Below are 19731 nucleotides of genomic sequence, written 5' to 3'. Positions count from 1 at the left end.
ATCATTAACTGAGTTAAGTGTCCAGACATGCCTAGGGGATCATATTCGTCAATGATGCTTTGTAGAGGAAGAGTTACTTGCCTCTCCTGCTGCAAAACGCCATAGGGATTGGAGCACCACCTTGTCCTCGAGATCGAGCAGAGATATTCGATCCCCTACTGGTGTACAGACCCTCAGTGTTCCAGCTTCGACATCGACACCAAGATTAACATAGATGCAGAAAGACTCGGCCCCCAGCACTCAACAACACAGGTGCACCTTGAGCATGCATCTTCAGTGTCGATAAGCCAACAAGCAACACCTTGCCAGTTGCCCTCTATTTCTGCACCGGGAACGCCTCATCAGTCTCATTTGACGTCAACTGCCAAAATAAATGGCTGCGCCAAGCAAAAGGGACAGAGCATGAGGAGCCTGGAGAATCCACGTCTGTGGTCCTGCACAGGTACAGAACGCAAGCTTACTCACTGAGTCAACGGATTACTCATAGATCATTAGTTACAGGTGAGCAAGCTATTTTTTTGACAATATTACTTTGGTGTAGGTGCACCATTGTGTGACAAATCAATTGTGATGTGTGACAAATCAATGTGTGTCCCTTGTGAGTTCAGGTGAATATTGCAGGAAACAATGAATGGTTGTAGAATTTACTTGTGTGCACTTAGTATGTTGTTGTTGTGAGTTCAGGTGCATATTGCAGGAAACAATGGATGGTTGTAGAATTTACTTGTGTGCACTTAGTACGTTGTTGTTGTTAAATCAAATTTGTACACCGCCCCAAACTTTCTGCTCTGGGCGGTTAACAATAGCATAAAACAAGTTAAAACATATACAAAAACTTAAAACAACTTAACAATTTTAAAATCACCCACAAATTAAAACCTTACAATTTTAAAGAACTGAAAAAGCTTGGGTCAAGAGGTGGGTTTTCAAATGCTTTTTAAAAATTGTCAGAGATGGGGAGGATCGTATCTCAGTAGGGAGCGCATTCCACAGTCTCGGGGCAGCAACCGAGAAAGCCCGTCCCCGTGTGGCCACCAGCCAAGCTGGAGGCAACTGGGGATGGATCTCTCCGGACGACTTTAGTGGGCAGTGGGGCTCATAATGAAGAAGACGTTCTCTTAGATACCCAGGGCCTAAGCCATTTAGGGCTTTATGTTATAACTAGCACTTTGTATTTTGCCCGGAAGCCTATTGGCAGCCAGTGTAACGCTATCAACAAAGGAGTGAAGTGGTCTGTCTCTCTGAGATGACCCAGAGACCAACCTGGCCGCCACATTCTGTACCAACTGAAGCTTCTGGACTACGTAAAAAGGCAGCCCCACATAGAGAGCATTGTAGAAGTCAAGTCTGGAGGTTACAACCACAAGTACTACTGTTTTGAGGTCATTCATCTTCAAGAAACAGACGCAGTTGGCGTATCAGCTGAAGCTGATAGAAAGTCCCTCTGGCCACCGCCTCAACCTGAGATACCAGGGAGAGGTGTGGATCCAGAACTACTCCCAGACTGCGAACCTGTTCCTTTTGGGGAAGTTGGACCCCATCTAGAACAGGCAGATCAAAATCATCTCTGGAATTCTGACCTCGCACAATAAGTACTTTCGACTTATCTGGATTCAGTCTCAGTTTATTCTTCCCCATCCAGCCCATTACTGCTTCCATGCAAGCATTTCAGGAACTTATGCCATCTCCTGAAGAAGTTGACATGGAGAAGTAGATCTGGGTGTCATCAGCATACTGATAAAACCCCGCTCCAAATCCCCTGATGATCTCTCCCAGCGGTTACATGTAGATGTTAAAGAGCATTGGAGAAAGTATGGAGCCTTGAGGGACACCATGCTTAAGCACAGATTTTGAAGAGCAGCAGTCTCCAATCGACACCATCTGGAATCTGTCCGAGAGGTAGGAGCAGAACTATGGTAAAACAGTGTCTCCCACCCCCAACAGACGTTCCAGAAGGATACTATGGTCGATAGTATCGAAAGCTGCTGAGAGGTCCAAAAGAACCAACAGAGTCACACTTCCTTTGTCAATTCCCAATTGGAGACCATCCCTCAGGCCAACCAAGATAGTCTCTACCTCATAGCCCGCTCAAAAGCTGGTTTGAAATGGGTCTAGATAATCAGTTTCCTCCAAGACCACCTGGAGCTCAGAGGCCACCACCTTCTCAATTACCTTGCCCAACCATGGGAGGTTGGAAACAGGCCTATAGTTGCTGAACTCCGAGGGATCTAATGCAGGCTTGTTAAGAAGAGGTCTAATGATTGTCTCCTTAAGACAAGGAGGCATCCTGTCCTCCTCCAGAGAAGCATTTATGATTTCTACCAGGCCTCCTACAACAGCCTCCCTGCTAGATCGAACAAGCCATGCTGGACAAGGGTCAAGAGAACAAGTGGCAGGCCTCACTGTTCTGATCAGCTTGTCCATGTCCTCAGGAGTCACAAACTGAAACGGATCCAGTCGAACCACATAAGAGGAGTTGCCGGACACCTCCAGTTCAGACATTGAATTAATTGTGGAGTCTCCATCTAAATCGGCCCAAATTGGAGAGATTTTATCTGCAAAAAATTCTTTAAAGACATCACAGCGGGTAACTGATGGCTCCAAAATCTGATTCGGGGGGGGGGGGGCACATACTAGCCCCCTCACAACCCTGAACAACTCCGCTGGACGGGGACCCACAGATGCAATATGGGCTGAAAAGAACCCCTTCTTTGCCGCACGTATTGCCTGAGCATAGATCTTTAAATATGCTCTATTGTAATCTGTCGGATTCGAGGTGAGTTTTTCTCGACGTGCTCCAGTCGCCTACCTTCCCGCTTCTGCCCCTGTAGATCTTCCGTATAGCAAGGGGCCAGTTTTGAAGTGGGTCGGAGGGGACGCTTAGGAGCAATTGTGTCTCCTGCCCTGGTGAGCATGTTATTCCAGTTTTGCATCACAGCATCCAGGATCACTGGCAAAGCCAACATTAAATTCCTCCAAGGCTTCTTGGAATCCTATTGGATCCAATAACATCTTCAGGCGGACCATCCTAATGGGCCCTCTGCCCCTGCAAAGATGGAAAGTAGTTGTAAGCCTAACCTTAACTAGATGGTCATCCGTCCATGACAATCGGGAAGTCACAGGAGTCCCCACCCACAGAACACCACCCTGATCTGAGTAAAAGACCAAATCAAGCATGTGATCTTCAATGTGCGTCGGTCTGGAGACCACTTGGGATAGGCCCACAGTTGTCATGGCCGCTATGAACTCCTGAAGTGCCCCAGACAAATTGGTCCTGAAATGAACATTGAAGTCCCCCAGCACCAAAAGTCTGGGAGACTCTAACACGAGTTCCGCGACCAAGTCCACGAGCTCAGTAAGGGATTCCGTCGGGCAGCAGGGCGATCGGTACACTAACAGAAGTCCCAATCTATCCCTGGTCCCCGAACTTAGGTACACACATTCGATATGATTAGATACCTCGACAGGGACCCTGGTAAGGGAGATGTTATCCTTATAGACTAGGGATTCTCAACATTGGGTTCCCAGATGTTATTGGACTTAAATTCCCATAATCCCCAGCAGCCTTTAGTTGGGGATTATGGGAGTTGAAGTCCAATAACATCTGGGGAACCAACGTTGAGAATCCCTGTTATAGACCACAACTACTCCACCTACCTGCCCACGTCCCCTCACCTGCTCCTCTACTGCATACCCTGGAGGAAGAAGCTGGGACCAGACTGGGCCACTAGCCTCCCCCAACCAAGTCTCGGTGATACACACCAGGTCAGCCCCTTTATCCACAATCAAATCATAGATGAGTTTGGGTTTATTTTGGACTGACCTGACATTGCAGAGGAGCAAGGTAAGGCTATGTGGGTTCTTGGCAGTGCTCCCTGAGGTCACAGAGTTGGCAGGACAGCCAGAAGATGAAACAGCTATTAAATTTCTGACTACTCTTCCCCTGGAACGGCCTGCTGACCTGCCAACATTACTACTTCTATTCCCCACCACCAACGGAATAGCTGCCCCACATTCAATGAAGGCATCCCCTGTCTCCCCATCTCTAGAAGCACCCAGACACATTACAACTACATCAACCCAATCTCACCAACAGTGTAGTGAGCAAGAATCTTCTCTAGCTGTTCAAGTTAATAAGTCGGCCCCAGCCCTCCATGCCACCTCCAAAGGCCGGCCCCCTTTGGTGGCTGCCTGCAGGCGGCCTGCACCAGCAGCTGCACCACTGGCTGCAGCCCACTTTAATAAAAGCCAAGATCTCAGAGGCCCAGTGGGTGTGTCTCACACCCACACCAATCAGGCAGTCTGGCCAGGTGCAAAATATATATGAACACAATTAGAGTGAGTTCAGCCCCTGATAGCAAATAGGCTACAGAAAGGATGACAAGAGCAAAAGGACTGAAATGTATATCATTTTCTGATATGGAAGTGATATCTGAGTAAGAAAACAATTCTGCTGGTGTTTGTATGCATTTCCCATCAACACTTAGAAATGTGCAAATCTGTTATGCTCAACAAACTGAGAAGATGGTGGGGAAGAGCTTCAGAAGCAGGTTGTTGTATAATCCAGGGGCTGATAGGATAGTGGAGATTAGTAGAGATGAATGCCCTCCCAGACATGCACAAATGTTTAGCTGTGTTTTAATGAGATTCCCTTGACGAAATATTCTGTTAGGTGCAATGTAGTATGTTCTTGAAATGTTAAATTCCATCTATGTATTTGTTATTTTAGTATCTTACCACTGTTACCAATTTTTCAGTATATCTGATTTTTTGATATTTTGATGATTGTATCACTGCTGCTTTATTCTGGTCTAGGACCGTAATAAAGTATAAAGTAGATCCCTTAACCTAAATATTTTATATTTCAATTTTTAACAGGGGCTGCCTATTCTATGGTCCACCAGGAACTGGAAAAACTCTTGTTGCCAGGGCACTTGCTAATGAGTGCAGTCAGGGTGACAGAAGAATTGCATTCTTTATGAGAAAAGGTGCTGATTGCCTCAGTAAATGGGTGGGAGAATCGGAACGGCAGCTTCGTCTGTTGTTTGATCAGGTAATTTTGCTTTCTGTATCTGTATGCTGTATTCTGTAACTACCAGGAGTCGACACTGACTCGATGGCACACTTTACCTTTCTTTACGTTAATACTTACATATTTGAGCTTACTTTATAGGCCTATCAGATGCGTCCTTCAATTATATTCTTTGATGAAATAGATGGTCTTGCTCCTGTACGGTCCAGTAGACAAGATCAAATTCACAGGTACTAGCTTCATACTTAAGAATTGTTTTGTTTTTATAATTTACTTGAACCTTTGAAGATTCGGTTTCAGTTAAACTGGGTTTCATATTTATGGTCCTGATACTATGTGTAATTCTAAAGATGGTACAAAATAAGAACATAAGAACAGCCCTGCTGGATCAGGACCAAGGCCTATCTAGTCCAGCATCCTGTTTCTAGATAGTGGTCCTCCAGTTGCCTCTGGGAAGCCCACAGGCAAGTGCTGAGGGCATGCCCTGTCCTGCTGTTGCTCTCCTGCAACTGGTATTTAGAAGCATCTTGTCTCTTAGAATGGAGGTGGCCTATAGACCTCAGACTAGTAGCTGTTGATAGACTTGTTATCCATGAATTTATCTAAGCCCTTCTTAAAGCCATCCAGGTTGGTGGCTGTCACCACATCTTGTGTCAGAGAATTCCATAGGTTAATTATATGTTGTGTGAATTAGAGCCACCTTGGATCCATTTTATTTGGAGAAAAGTGGGATTTTTTTTAAAAAAGTTTCTCATTTTAGGTGAGTGGCTAAATGCAAGGTTGCCTGAAAACAATCACTCTTTCCATTTAATTTCTGTGGCATAATAGCTGGATCCCACACCAGCATGGTAATGCTTATAAATGGTAAACATGTAGGACATTTTGCCAGCACCACTAGTCCTTGTTGAGGTGCAGTGTTGACATGATGTGCCCCATCTATCTATCTATCTATCTATCTATCTATCTATAAGCCTTAGTTGGTTCTATATATATAAAAGCCTTAGTTGGTTCTCTATATATACTGTATAAGCCTCAGTTGGTACATGGCAAGCTTAACACACTGCTTAACCAATCGAGGTGTGCGTGGGTGGGGCTACCGAGGCCAGGGGGCTTCTCCGTAGTCTTCGGAGGGGGAAAAATGGGCAGCAACTGAGGGGGGAAAGAGGAGGTGGAAGGGGAAGATGGCAGTGCTCCGGGCCTGGCAGGTGGTTGTTTTTCCCCCTCCACCACCTCCTCGCCTGAGGAGCCAGGAGGACAGGCAGGCAGGGGGGCTGGCACAAGGTGGCCCAGTCCCACCCCGCCTGGAGAGGCAAGTGAGCGTGTGGCCTCTGTTCTAGCCTGCACAGCACCTCCTTCTTTATCTTCTCAGCCCCTCCAAGGCTGAAGCTTCACAGGCAAGCGAGCACAGGCTGGGCCTGAGGCTTTGATGGTGGTGGGTGGGAGCGGGCTCTGTTCCGGTCTACACAGATCCCCTCTCCCTTCATCTGCTCAGCCCCTCATGGGCTGGAGCCTAGCAGATGGATGAGGGAGCATAGGCCAGGCCCGTGGCCTTTTGAATTTGGTGGGAGGAGGGCGGCCTGCATCCACCACCACCCCCAACATGAAGACAGCTGCAAGGCACCTGCCCGCTTCCCTCCTAGCGCAGCAGCCTTGCTTGGAGTGATGGCGGCAGTGGGGCTTCAGCCCAGGAAGGACTCTGACGTGGAGTGGGCAGGCATTCAGCTTCCTTCTATTCTTTCTCTGTGCTCCCTGCCTGTCTCTGGCACCTCCCCCGCATTAAATCCCCACCGACCGGCCCACCACCTCCTTCTTCCAGCTCCGACTGAGGGCCCCCTTGCCAGTTGCGTTGTTGCCCCCCATACTTGCTTTGTTAACTTGCTGCTCGGGCCCTGCAAGGAGGAGGAGGAGCGGGGCTCAGGTGAGGGTGGGGAGCTCTCTGCGGTGAGGGGGCTATGGCAGAGGATATGGGGACTTCATGTAGGTCTGTCACAAGTAAGATCAAGAGATCATAAAATGTATGTATGAAGAAATTTATGCCACTGAGCAAAAAAGCTGGGGCTGCAGGGGGTGGGGGGAGGAGAACAGTAAAGTACTAGCATGCAGCTGCTCTGCGTGGGCTAAGTTAGTATGTTAGAAATGTCCTAAATTACTAGACTTAGACATCAACACTAAATGGACTCTTGGGTTAGGGAAGTTATTTTGAATTTTTCATTAAAGCTACATTTAACATTGTAATAGAAGTTTTCTAGTTTAGGAAAGTCTCAATCATTTGTTGCTATTTTATTGGCATCTTTGGGTAGATACAGCACACATATAGGTTTAAATACAAGGATACTGCTATACAAGCCATTGTACCATCTGCTAGAAGGGGTGGGTATTACTGATTCCTGCTCTCCATGTTCCCTGAAAAGCTGTTTTGGCAGATCTGAATTTCTGAAGTCAGAGGACATTTTAGGGGGCATAGACTAATTGGGTTATAGCCTTTCACTTGGACAGTAAGATTGTTGATCCTAAGCCAGAAAACATAAAAACGTGTGTTTTTCTTTAAAAGTTCTATTGTATCCACACTGCTTGCGCTGATGGATGGCTTAGACAACAGAGGTGAGATTGTGGTGATTGGTGCTACTAACAGACTGGATTCCATAGATCCCGCTTTACGAAGGCCTGGACGTTTTGACAGAGAATTTCTTTTCACCTTGCCTGATAAAGATGTAAGAAACTCCCTTTTATTCATGAATAATTGTCTGCAAACTACTCGGGATCCATGGGATGGGGTAGTTAGTAGAGCAGTTAATATCTGACCAGTAGAACAGCTTCTTAAATTCAGTATCAGTAAGTCTTGCACTGAACAGATTAAAACAAGAAATATGCTGATTTTAACTTTGTAAAACTCTAGTTCTCATTTTTTAATAAACTAAACCAGTTTATATTGTGTAGTTCAGGCCTGTTCAACTTAGGCCCCCCAACTGTTTTTGGACTACAACTCCAATAATTCCCAGCCACAGTAGCCAGGGATTATGGGAGTGTGTTGTTTTTATTTTTTAACTGCCCAGAGATGCATATTTTTGGTGGTATATTTCTATACCACCCAAAATTTGCATCTCTGGGTGGTTTACAAATGATTTAAAACATTATAACATTTAAAACCAAGTATTAAAAATATTAAAACTATGAATCTAATTAAAAGCCTTAGTGAATAAATGTGTCTTCAGTGCCTTTTGAAAAGTTGCCAGAAATGGGGAGGCTCTTATTTCAACAGGGAGAGCATTCCAAAGTCCAGGGGCTGCAATAGGGAAGGCTTCAAGTGGTTGCGAGATGAGTTGGTGGCAACCGCAGATGAACCTCTCCAGGTGATCTTAACAGGTGATGGGCTCATGGTGAAGAAGGGGCCTAAGCTGTTTTAGGGCTTTATAAGTAATAACCAGCACCTTGTATTCTGTCCAGAAACATATCAGCAGCCAGTATACTTTGTTCAACAGAGGAGTAATACAGTCTCTCCGAGATGACCCAGAGACCAACCTGGCCGCCGCATTCTGGACCAACTGCAGTTTCCAGATTATGTACACAGGCAGCCCCACATAGAGTGCATTGCAGTAATCCAGCCTAGAGGTTACCAGCAAATGTACCACCGTTTTGAGATTGTTAATCTCAAGAATCTGATGCAGCTGGCGTATCAGCTGAAGACAATAAACAGCACCTCTGGCCATCGCCTCAACCTGGGTCACCAGGGAGAGGTTTGTGTCCAGAAGCACCCCCAGACTGCATATCTGTTTCTTCTGGGGGAGTGTGACCCCATCCAGAACTGGCAGATCAGAATAGTCTCCCGAGTTCCAACCCCACACAATAAGTACCTCCGTATTTTCTGGATTCAGCCTCAGTTTGTTATCCCTCACCCAGCCCATAACCGCCTCCAAGCCAGCATTTAGGGAGGTTATGCCTTCTTCTGATGATGTTGACATGGAGAAAAAGATTTGGGTGTCATCTGCATAGTGATAATGCCCTGCACCAAATTTCCTGATGATCTCTCCCAGTGGTTTCATGTAGATGTTAAACATCGGAGACAATATAGAGCCCTGAGAGACACCATACAAAAGTTCAGATTTGAAAGAACAAGACTCCCAAGAGACACCATCTAGAAATCTGCCCATGAGGAAGGAAAGGAACCACTACAAAGCAGTGCCTCCCACACCCAGTCCCCTCAGATGTTCCAGAAGAATACTATAGTCCATCGTATTGAAAGCTGCTGAGAGATCCAAAAGGACCAACAGAGTCACACTTCCTCTGTCAATTCCTAATTGGAGATCATCCATCAAGCAGACCAAGGCAGTCTCCACCCAATAGTCCCTCCGAAAGCCAGTTTGAAATGGGTCTAGATAATCAGTTTCCTCCAAGACTGCCTGGAGCTGGGAGGCCACCACCCTCTCAATAGCCTTGCCCAGCCATGGAAGGCTGGAGACAGGCCTATAATTTCTTAACTCTGAGGGATCCAAAGCAGGCTTTTTGAGAAGCAGTCTGATTGCCTCCTTAAGACAAGGAGGCATCATGCCCTCCTTCAGAGAAGCATTTATGATCTCTACCAGGCTCTCTACAACAGCCTCCCTGCCAGATAATATAAGCCATGTTGGGCGAGGATCAAGAGGACAGGTGGTAGGCCACACCATTCTGAGCAACTTGTCCACAACTTCAGGAGTCACAAACTGAAACTGATCCATGGTCATCACATAAGAGGAGTTGCTGGACACCTCAGCATCCAAGTCTGTGACAATTGTGGCATTTGAATCTAAGTCGGCCTGAATATGAGAGGTTTTGTCCACACACAAAACGCATTTAAAAAGTGACAGCTAGTAATTGTTGGTTCCAAATACTGATTCAAGGAGGAAGGGGTGCACATTAGCCCCTTCACAACTCCACCGGATGTCCTTCACGTATTGCCTGAGCATAGATCTTCAAGTGTGCTCTGTAATAATCTGTTGGATTATTACATAGAGCACATCACAGCGGGTAACTGATGGCTCCAAAATCTGATCCAAGGAAATGGGGGAACATAGTAGCCCCTGAACAACTCCTCTGGATGTAAACTCGCAGATGCAATATGAGCAGAAAATAACCTTTTCTTTGCCACACGTATTGCCTGAGCATAGATCTTTAAATGTGCTCTATGTCATAATCTGTCAGATTCGAGTCGAGTCTTTCTCCACTTGCGCTCCAGTCGCCTGCCTTGCTGCTTCTGCCCCCTTAGATCTTCCATATACCAAGGGGCCAGTTTTGAAGCGGGTCAGAGGGGACGGTTAGGAGCAATTGTGCCTACTGCCCTGGTGAGCATGTTATACCAGTTTTGCACCACTGCATCCAGGATCACTGGCAAAACCAACATTAAATCTCTCCAAGGCTTTTTGGAATCCTTTTGGATTCAGTAACATTCTTGGGTGGACCATCCTAATGGGTCCTCCACCCCTGTGGAGGTCGGACATGGTTATGAGTCCAACCTTAACCAGATAGTGGTCTGTTCATTACAATGGGGAAATTACAGGAGTGTTACAAGCTTGCCTGACGGCCGGCGCCTTACCAGATATTTATGCCCCAGGATCCAGTAGCTCTGGTTTTAGGTTTCTTGCACGGGAAGCACGGGTCACAGGAGTCAGAACAGAAGTCTGGAACTCAAGGTCACAGAAGCTCCAACAATGGTGCAAGCCCAGCCGACGCATTGTTTCCAGCCGTTGCTCGCCACCCACGTCACCTGATTTATAGTCCTTGGCCTTAATTAACGCTCCACCCCTGCCAGCTGCTAGAGATTCAGCGTCACTCTTGCTGTCTCTCGAGGAGATGCCAGCTTCTTCTCAGTTGCTTCACTTGCTGTTGCCGTCTTTCTTGTCTGCATTCTTGAGGAGTCAAGGACCGCTCACCCTCTGGTTCGGGTCTGACTCTTCACCCCCAGGGTCCCCTGGACCTGATGGATCTTATTGTGCTGAACATTTGCCCTGGCCCATCTCAGCTATCCTGATACCCAACACCAGACTGCCCTCTTTTAGATGCCTCCTCACCTACCAGAAGGCTGCCTGCCTCCCACTCCTCTTCACTGTCCTCAAGCGAGGACATGACAAGGAGTCCCCACCCACGGAACACCACTCTGTTCAGAGTGAAAGACCAGATCAAGCAAGTGACCAGCAATATGCGTTGGTCCCAAGACCACTTGAGACAGGCCCACAGTTGTTAGGGCCACTATGAACACCTGAGCCGCCCTGGACAAATTGGTCCCGAAGTGAACATTGAAGTTCCCCACCACCACAAGCCTGGGAGACACCAATGCCAAACCCGAGACCAAGTCCGTCAGCTCATTTAGGGACTCCATTGGGCAGCGGGGCTATCGATACACTAACAGAAGTCCCAGTCTATCCCTGGTCCCCATACTTAGGTACATACATTCAATATGATCAGACACTTCAACAGGGATCCTGGCAAGGGAAATATTGTTCTTATAGACCACAGCCACTCCACCTCCCCATCCACCTTCCCTCCCCTGCTCCTCAACAGAGAACCCTGGAGGAAGAATCTGGGACCGGACTGGGCCAGCAACCTCCCCCAACCAAGTCTCTGTAATACATACCAGATTGGCCCCGTCATCCAGAATCAGATCATGCATGATTTCAGGTTTATTCTGGGCTGACTTGACATTACAGAGGAGCAAGATGAGGCTCTGTGGGTGGTTTGCATTGCTTTCCAAGGTAAAAGAGCTGTCAGGACAGCCAGAAGGGGAAACAGCAATTAGGTTTCTGACTTACCTTCCTCTGAAACGGCCTGCTGACCTGTCAATGTTACTTCTTCTGTTCCCCACCATCATTGAAGAACTGCCCCATAATCAGTGGATACACCCCGTCTCACCATCTCCAGACAGACCCAGACACATTAAAACTCAGATCACCCAGGATTTCAAAAATAAGCTGAATTAAAAATATCCACCCACCTTTACACACCCACGAGGGATCTCGAGCCAAACAGCCTGGCCCTTGCCCTCGTTATCCCCCGAAGTGGCTCCCCGAAAGGGGTGACAACCCTGCTGGTGGCAGGCCCACCACCACAGGCAGTGTTCCTATTAAAGGCCCAAAGCTGGGCAGGTGACCCCAGGAACCTCTGAGTCACTCAGAAACTGGCTTCAATCCTGCACACACTCCCCACAGATGTTACACAGAGGCAGCAGGTCACAGCCTGCAACCTCACAAGGGAAGCAGGAACAGGCAGGTAACAGCAGAAAGAGCCAACAGCACCCACCCTGTCTCACCCCAGGCAGCACTGGGTGGGAAGCAGATGGACTTTTCCTCTCCTCTGCTGGGCTTCTAGCAAACTGAGAGACAAGCAGTGTTCCTATAAAGGCCCAAAACTGGGCAGGAACCAAGTTGTAGGCCAACATCTGCAGAAGGGCTGAAGTTGAACAGGCCTGTTGTAGAACCAGGCCATCCTGTTTGAACTGCAAGTAACTGAGAATTTCTTTGTTTGACACTTGAGGAGAAAGAATCTGGGAAAATTGGGAAAGACTTTCAGGCATATATAGAGCATGTGGGCACAGGTACTCTTTAGCATCCATCACCTCGCTTTCTAGCATATGATATGACTTCACTCTAATCCCAAGCATATCACACTGAAAAAAGCTCCACTGTAATCATTGGGACGCTGTTTCCTGTGATGTGTTTAAGAAGATAAAGTTAGAGAGAACACTTGTATTCAGTGTTTCCTCTAACAGAGATTCCCAGATGTTGTTGATCCCCAAGCAAAAGCCATTGCAGCTGGGGATTCTGGGAGTCAACATCTGGGAATTCCTGTTAGATGGAACACTGCTTGCATTGTGTGCTTGGTTTTGAATACCCTGGAAAAATCTTTACTCTGAACTTCGCTCCATTGAAATCTTTATTCTGAGTAAATGTTAGAATCGGGCTGGAATCGGATAGTAAGGAAAACCTGCTCTCTTTCCAGATTGCTTTCCTTCATCAAGTGTTTTTCATATAATGTGCCAGTTGGTTTACAACATTGGAAAATAGCATCCAGCACATTCACGTTAATTAAAGCATATCTATAGAGTTTAACAATTGAAAGGTATGAGTAGTATAGCTGGAGATTATTTTTGGAAGAAAGACCTAGAGGAATTGTAAAAACTGTTTGTGTGTTTCTAGGCAAGGAGAGAGATTCTTAAGATTCACACACGAGAATGGTCTCCTAAGCCAACCGAGTTGTTTCTTGAAGAGTTAGCTGGAAAATGTGTTGGTAAGAGAGTTTAAAAATACAATATGTTGCAATCCTTGTCTTAAAAATACTTGTTAAACTCAGATTTTTAAAAAATAACAATGAATGTGAATACTCTAATTTGAGCAAAACTTAAAGTTGAAGATTGTGACCTGTATAAAATATCAAATAGCTCTAATTGCACTGAGATTGCAGAGAACAAAAAGCCCTGACTACTGCAGTGGAATTTAATCACATGAACACTGACAATTTTACTAAAACTATATTCTAATATAGAATGAATTGTTTTCAGACATTATTATGGATGTGAAGGACTTTGATATATTAACAATATATTGTGGATACATTCTGCATGTGCATGCAGAATTTGTTGGAATGTATTACTTAGTAAAAGAGGACACAACTGTAGTATCTACTAATATTTGGCATGAAAAATAAGCCAATCCATTCTTTGGAAAAAGTGCATTTTGTCCATAGTAAATAATGCATAACTTTTGTAGTACAAACACACCTTCTGGGCTAAATGTTACTAATACATGGAGGATTTATTCTATTCATTTTTACATATACACTGACATTATCTGAAATTTCCCCTATATAGGCTACAATTAAGTCATCTTGCCAATATAAGATCAGTATATTTTGTATGCTGGATGGAAACCACTAGCCTTTGGGCCAGTGACAACATGTTTAAAAATAGATGAAAGTGTAAAGTAGAACCTGAACACATAAAGTTATTACCTCACATAGATGAGAAGAATCTTTGACATATATTTGATTGTAAACCTCTGATAGTAGGTTCTCTGTTTCAGGCAATGACACTCTAATTTCAGTATACAGTAAGGCTGTTTGCAGACCACATGGTTAATCTAGAAATGTTTTTTCCTTATAGGTTACTGTGGTGCTGATATAAAGTCCATATGCACCGAAGCAGCTTTGTGTGCTTTGCGTCGACGTTATCCTCAAATTTACACTAGCAGTGTTAAGTTGCAGTTGGATATCTCTTCTATTAACATAACAGCTAAGGATTTTGTGGTTGCTATGCAGAAGACCATACCTGCTTCTCAGAGGGCAGTAGCTTCACCTGGCCAAGCACTTTCCACCATTTCAAAACCACTGCTTGAAAACACACTTCAGAGAATCTTGGAAGTCCTACAGAATATATTTCCACATGCAGAACTTGCACAAAAAGGAGGAGAAAAGTCAGGTATTTATATATGGATTCTCAATTGATTTGGAGAAAGAGCAAGGAAACATTTACTTACCCCATTAAGTATATCACTGTGTCATGTATCAGTGCTATTTTAATAAAATGCTCTGTGAATGTAGCACTGAAACAACTTTATCCTTTCCTCCTCTCTTTAAGGGTTACTACTTTTTTTCAAGAATTCGACAACCCAAAAAACAACCTGCTGTAAAACTTGTGACGAACTAGATGCCCAGGTTGATTCTTCAGCCTTGCAAATAATTCCTCACGAAACAACTAGGCTGCTCAGCCGCACATCTTTATTATTTAATTTGAAATAGTTTCAAAGCAGCTTATATTTAATATATGCTAAAAACAGTTTATCTTAAGTATCCTACACTGGCCAGGGCTTTTTCTGCCAGCTACCAATGGTGTCCTGTGATTCCTGGTTCCAGAGGTAAAAGGCACTAGGGACAGGCATGGAGAGAGAATCTGTGGCCAGACATTTGAAAAACTTACCTATTGTTTACCTGGAGGGGTTTCTTGCACGTATTTTGTTTTACAGGAGCCCTGCTTATTCTTCTTCTTCAGGGGTTCTGTACTCTCCTCCAAGCGCAAAAATGGAAACCGTGAAAAAGAAACCTTAAGCCTATGGGGATTGGTGTGGGGTGGGGTGTTAGGTTCCTCAGCACATTTAAGTCTGCTAAAACCACTGAAAAAAGTAGAGGGGTTATGCAGAAAAAAGACACAGCACAGTACTTTGCTTTCTAGCAATGCCCCCCCCCCCAATCTTCCAATTCTCCCTCAAAAGAGGGTTGTATCAGTTGCCTATTATGGATTGCTTCAACCTGCTCCAAGACAGGGCCAATCACAGAACTTTGCCTGCCACTTGGAGGGAGGAGTAATCCCTTCAACCCTTAGTTTTTTGCCCTGTCTCGCTCCAGGAGGTGCAGAAATTGTTCGCTCTGTATCTGTACCGTGTTCTTCAGGAGTAGTTTGGTCTTGGTTTGTTTTGTCACCCTTCCCCCTCCTGTGCATTCCCTGTGTGTATTAGTGCTAGTCAGAAGAAACCAGGGAGACAGAGTTGCGGGTTCATGACTGGATTTGCTTGAATGCCTCCGCTGCGGCACTTGGTGCGTGCTCCAAGATGGCCACCAGTGCCCTGTGCAGTGAGAGAGGTTTTTCCTTCTTTTGGAGGATTCTGTGGCGTATTATCTATGCCAGGCCGAGTGGGCTGCAGCAACATCTCCTGCTCCTGATACTCTGACTTTGAAAGCTGCAAAAATGAAGGTTATGGCAGCAAAAAGGGGAAAAAAGAGCAGCACATAAGGTCCTGTTTCGGGAGGGGAGACCGGCTGAAGTGGGGAGCTAATGCCACAGCACCTTCTGAGGCCGATCTGCCAGTGCCAGGCGTGGCAGGAGTTTGGGTTGTGAGACCAGGGGCGCAGGCATTAGCAGAGGCTTCGAATGATTTGCCCACCAAGCGTTGTCACCCCTCTGGGGTCTCCCAGCAGTCAGCCTTGGCTGAGAATTGGGAGGACAACATCCCCCTGAGTTTTGTGGCTCTGCCCTGCTAGGTGATGGAGGAGCTCAGGAAATTGCCCTGGCTGCCCGTTCCCACCAATTTGCTGCTTTTGCCCACGGCTGCCATTCTGGGGAACAAGTGTAGTGATGGGTCCCTTGTCTCTGCCTGTCCTGCAGCACCTTTGCTGCTGAGAAGACCTGATCCCGATGACCCTTCTGAAGCATCAGAGTCTGGAAAAAGGTGTGGGAGTTGTTGGGGGGATGAGGAGGAGTCTGGGTCTTCCCAGCATCCACCTTACCAACCGTTTTCACAGTCGGATTTTCCTGTGCTCCTGCACAAAGCCCATAAGAGCCTTCGTTTGGAGGGGGTGGCTTGGGCTGCCTGTGATAAGTCCAAAGGGGACCCAGCAGTGCTTCCCTCTTTTCAAGTACCTGAGGTCTCAGTGCCTTGCCCACAGTTGTTTTTGGTTGCCATACAGGCAGAATGGGACAGGCCAAATGAGATTAAGGGGCCTCCCCCTACGATTAGACATTTCTGTAATTCAACCAAGCCAGTAATGAAGCTCATGGTGACCCCTATTGATGCCAAAGTGACAGCCTTAGTGATGGGAGCTGTTTTACCAAGGGATGGCAATGAGGTACTGAAAAATCTGGATGACAATAAATGTGATGCTGCCTTACGCAGGTCACATGAGGCTACTGGCCTTTCAATGCACGTCTCTGTCCACTTCCATTTTTTGCTAGGGCATCAATTCTATGGGTTAAAGAATTGTTACCGCTTGTCCCTCCCGGTCTGCCTGCGTTTCAGGCTGGGAAAGGCTGTAGCTTTTATGGCAGATTTCTCACTTGACTCTACTCAGTTGTCATCCAGGGCTCTGACATCAGATGTTACAGTTTGCTGTATGCTCTGGCTCAAGAATTGGAAGGTGAACCAAAAGTCCAGGAGCAACTTGGCTAATTCTGCTTTCAAGGGTGGCAAGCTGTTTGGTGAGGTTCTAGAACCCATACTGATTGAGACAAAAGATAAGGAGGCCATGTCAAAAGATAAGGAGGCCTAGTCAAAAGGAGGAGCGTAAGTCCTTTCCATCCACATCATCTAACACCAGGGGTTACAAGGCAGGATTCTGACCCTGCCAGAATAGGCAGGATAGGTTTACCTGTCCTAAGCCAAAATTTTCTTTTCAGGACAACGTGCTCTACAGGCCCCAGCAGGCCAGTCAGCATGCCAAGTCCAACTACAAGCGAATTCCCAAGCAATGACTGCTTCTTCAGGTGGGGGGCAGGTTACAGATGTTTGCATGACATTGGAAAACGTGTACAGACAACTGGATTCACCAGATTGTGCCCCAGGGCTACTTGCTGGAGTTTTCTTCCCAGCCTCCGGACTGTTTCCTGCCATCTCCTCCATCCCACAAGAGGTCCAAGCATGCCCTGATGTTGGAAGACATTTGTCGTCTGGTTCAGATACAGGCCATCAAACCGGTCCCATTGAAGGAGAGGGGGTGGGGAGTGTATTCCATCTTATTCCTAGTTTGGAAAAAGAATGGAGGGCCATCTTGGACCTCAAATTCATCAACTGGTTCCTGAGGAAGAAGAGGTTCTTCATGGAGAGCCTTGGTTCAATTCTGATGGCCATCCAGTGGGGGGACGTCTTGATATCGGTGGACCTCAAGGAGGCGTACTTCCATGTCCCCATTCATGTCCAGGACAGGTGCTTCCTTCATTTCACATACAGCAACTCCCATTTCCAGTATTGGGTGCTCCCCTTTGGTCTCTCGACTGTGCCATGGGTGTTTACCAAGATCATGGTGGCACTTGTACACTTGAGGCCAAGGGTGTCCACGTGTACCATTCTATAGATGATCTTTTGATCAGGTCTCCATCAGTCCAGAGAAGTCTGGGGTATGTCCAGGCCACCTTCTCTGTGCTGGAAACTCATGGCTTCATTGTCTATTACCAAAAGAGTTCCCTCAGACACCAGAACAGGATCCAGCACTTGGGGACATTCATCAGTACCATTCAGGGGATGTTTCCCCTTCCATGCAAGTTGGTTGCCAGGTGCCTGTCCCTTCTACTGCACCCAAGGCCTGCCATTCTGTCCCTGAGTCAGCTGTAGAGGATTATGATGTTGCTCATAGAGATCGTCCCGTGGGGTCGCTTTCATTCGCAGCCTCTCCAATGGGTTCCTTTGCCTTGGCAGGACCCGGTCATGGAAATGTCAAGGTGCAAGATCAACCTTCATCAACCGGTTCCTAAGGAAGAAGGGGTTTCTAAGCGATCAAGCATTTCATTGGATTGTGTAGAAGTTTGGCTGGCCGGTAATGGACTTGTTCGCCACTCCGGCAAATGCAAAGCTGCCCTGGTTCTTGTCCAGGTACCTGACCCTGGGGGCCGAAGGGGTAGATGCTTTGAAAGCGCCCTGGCTGGAGGGTCTATTGTATGTGTTTTCCCCCCACTCCCTGCTCAATTTCCATGTGAAACAGATTGAGCCATTCTCAGTTGGTTCTAGGCAACATCATGGCCTCTCGTCACCCTTCTATGGTCAAGATTTACCAGTCGACCTGGAAAGCATTCTCCCAATGGTGTCACACACTGGGAATCGCACCAGTGTCGGCCTCCATAGCTCAGGTTTTGTGATTTCTACAGAAAGGTCTTGATCAAAGGCTTCGGCCAAACACTTTTTATCGCCAAGGTTTTGCCATTGCCTTGGTACTAGATGTTCAGAGTGTGACCTCTCTATCGGCACATCTGCATGTTTAAAGATTTCTGAGAGGGGCGGCTGTCCTAAAACTGTTGATGGTACATAAGTTTCCCACATGGGCTTTTAAGTGCTTCAGGCCCTCACTAAGGCACCATTTGAGCCCTTAAGGACGGTGTCATTGAGGCTTCTCTCTCAAGGTGTTCTTGGTGGCGATAATAGCCGCAAGGCAGGTCTCTGACTTGGAGGCTCTTTCTGTCAGGAAAGAGCTGTGCTTAATCTTTCCTGAGTATGTGTCACTTCAGACTGATGCTACTTACTTACCGAAGATGAATTCTAGTTTTCACAGAGCCCAGGAATTGATGGTGCTGTCCTTTTGCCCTAACCCGTCTTTGCCTAAAGAGAAGGAGTGGCATGCATTGGATATATGCAGAGCTCTTAAAATTTACTTGAGGCATACTGTCCTTCAGGGTTTCTGAGTCACTCTTTATTTCCTTTAGGGACTGTTCCCTTGGCAAGAGGGTTTCTACATTTACCCTGGCTCAGTGAGCTTGTCAGTGTATCCAGTTGGCTTATACTACTGCAGGTGTGCCTTCACCAGGGGGAATCACAGCCCATTCAACTAGAAGTGCAGCTACTTCGGCTGCTCTTTCCACAGTGGCTCCATTGGTAGACATTTGCCGGGTGGCCACGTGGGCTTCCTTGTCCACTTTTGTGAAGCATTATAGGATACAGAATTGGACTTCAGCTGATGCCTCGTCTGGTAGGAGGGTCCTGCAACAGTTGATTTCTACTTAGGGGCCAGACTCCACAATGGCCACCCAGTTTTTTGCTGTAGGGGCTCTGGTAGGTCCCGTAATAGGCAGTGGATATAACCCTTTTCTGAGGGAGAATGAATTGTTGACACTTACCTTAAGGGTTATTCTCTTCAGAAGTATGGGTTGTATCCGCCCAGTTCGTCTAGCTGTTTCTTCTGCCCTTTGTTCTGTGGGCAGCGTTCCTTTCTGGGGTGGACTGTTCTCCCTGGACAGTGTTGTTTTAGTACTAAGAAATATTCCT

General features: G+C 46.5%; 1 protein-coding gene across 4 annotated transcripts in view; it reads left to right on the top strand.

Moving 5' to 3' along the window:
- Positions 1-19731, top strand: part of ATAD2 (ATPase family AAA domain containing 2) — a 124332-nt gene that overhangs the window by 58347 nt on the left and 46254 nt on the right. For all 4 annotated transcript variants that reach the window (XM_053250623.1, XM_053250624.1, XM_053250625.1 and 1 more), the window contains 5 exons: positions 4879-5053; positions 5174-5262; positions 7584-7743; positions 13195-13285; positions 14157-14471. In XM_053250623.1, coding sequence (XP_053106598.1) covers positions 4879-5053; positions 5174-5262; positions 7584-7743; positions 13195-13285; positions 14157-14471 — 830 coding nt within the window. The remainder of the gene's footprint in view (positions 1-4878; positions 5054-5173; positions 5263-7583; positions 7744-13194; positions 13286-14156; positions 14472-19731) is intronic.

Source organism: Hemicordylus capensis, chromosome 4, assembly GCF_027244095.1.
Source record: "Hemicordylus capensis ecotype Gifberg chromosome 4, rHemCap1.1.pri, whole genome shotgun sequence".
Classification (NCBI taxonomy): domain Eukaryota; kingdom Metazoa; phylum Chordata; class Lepidosauria; order Squamata; family Cordylidae; genus Hemicordylus; species Hemicordylus capensis.
Note: the sequence above shows the minus strand (reverse complement) of the source record. Positions and strands in the feature narration are given on the sequence as shown.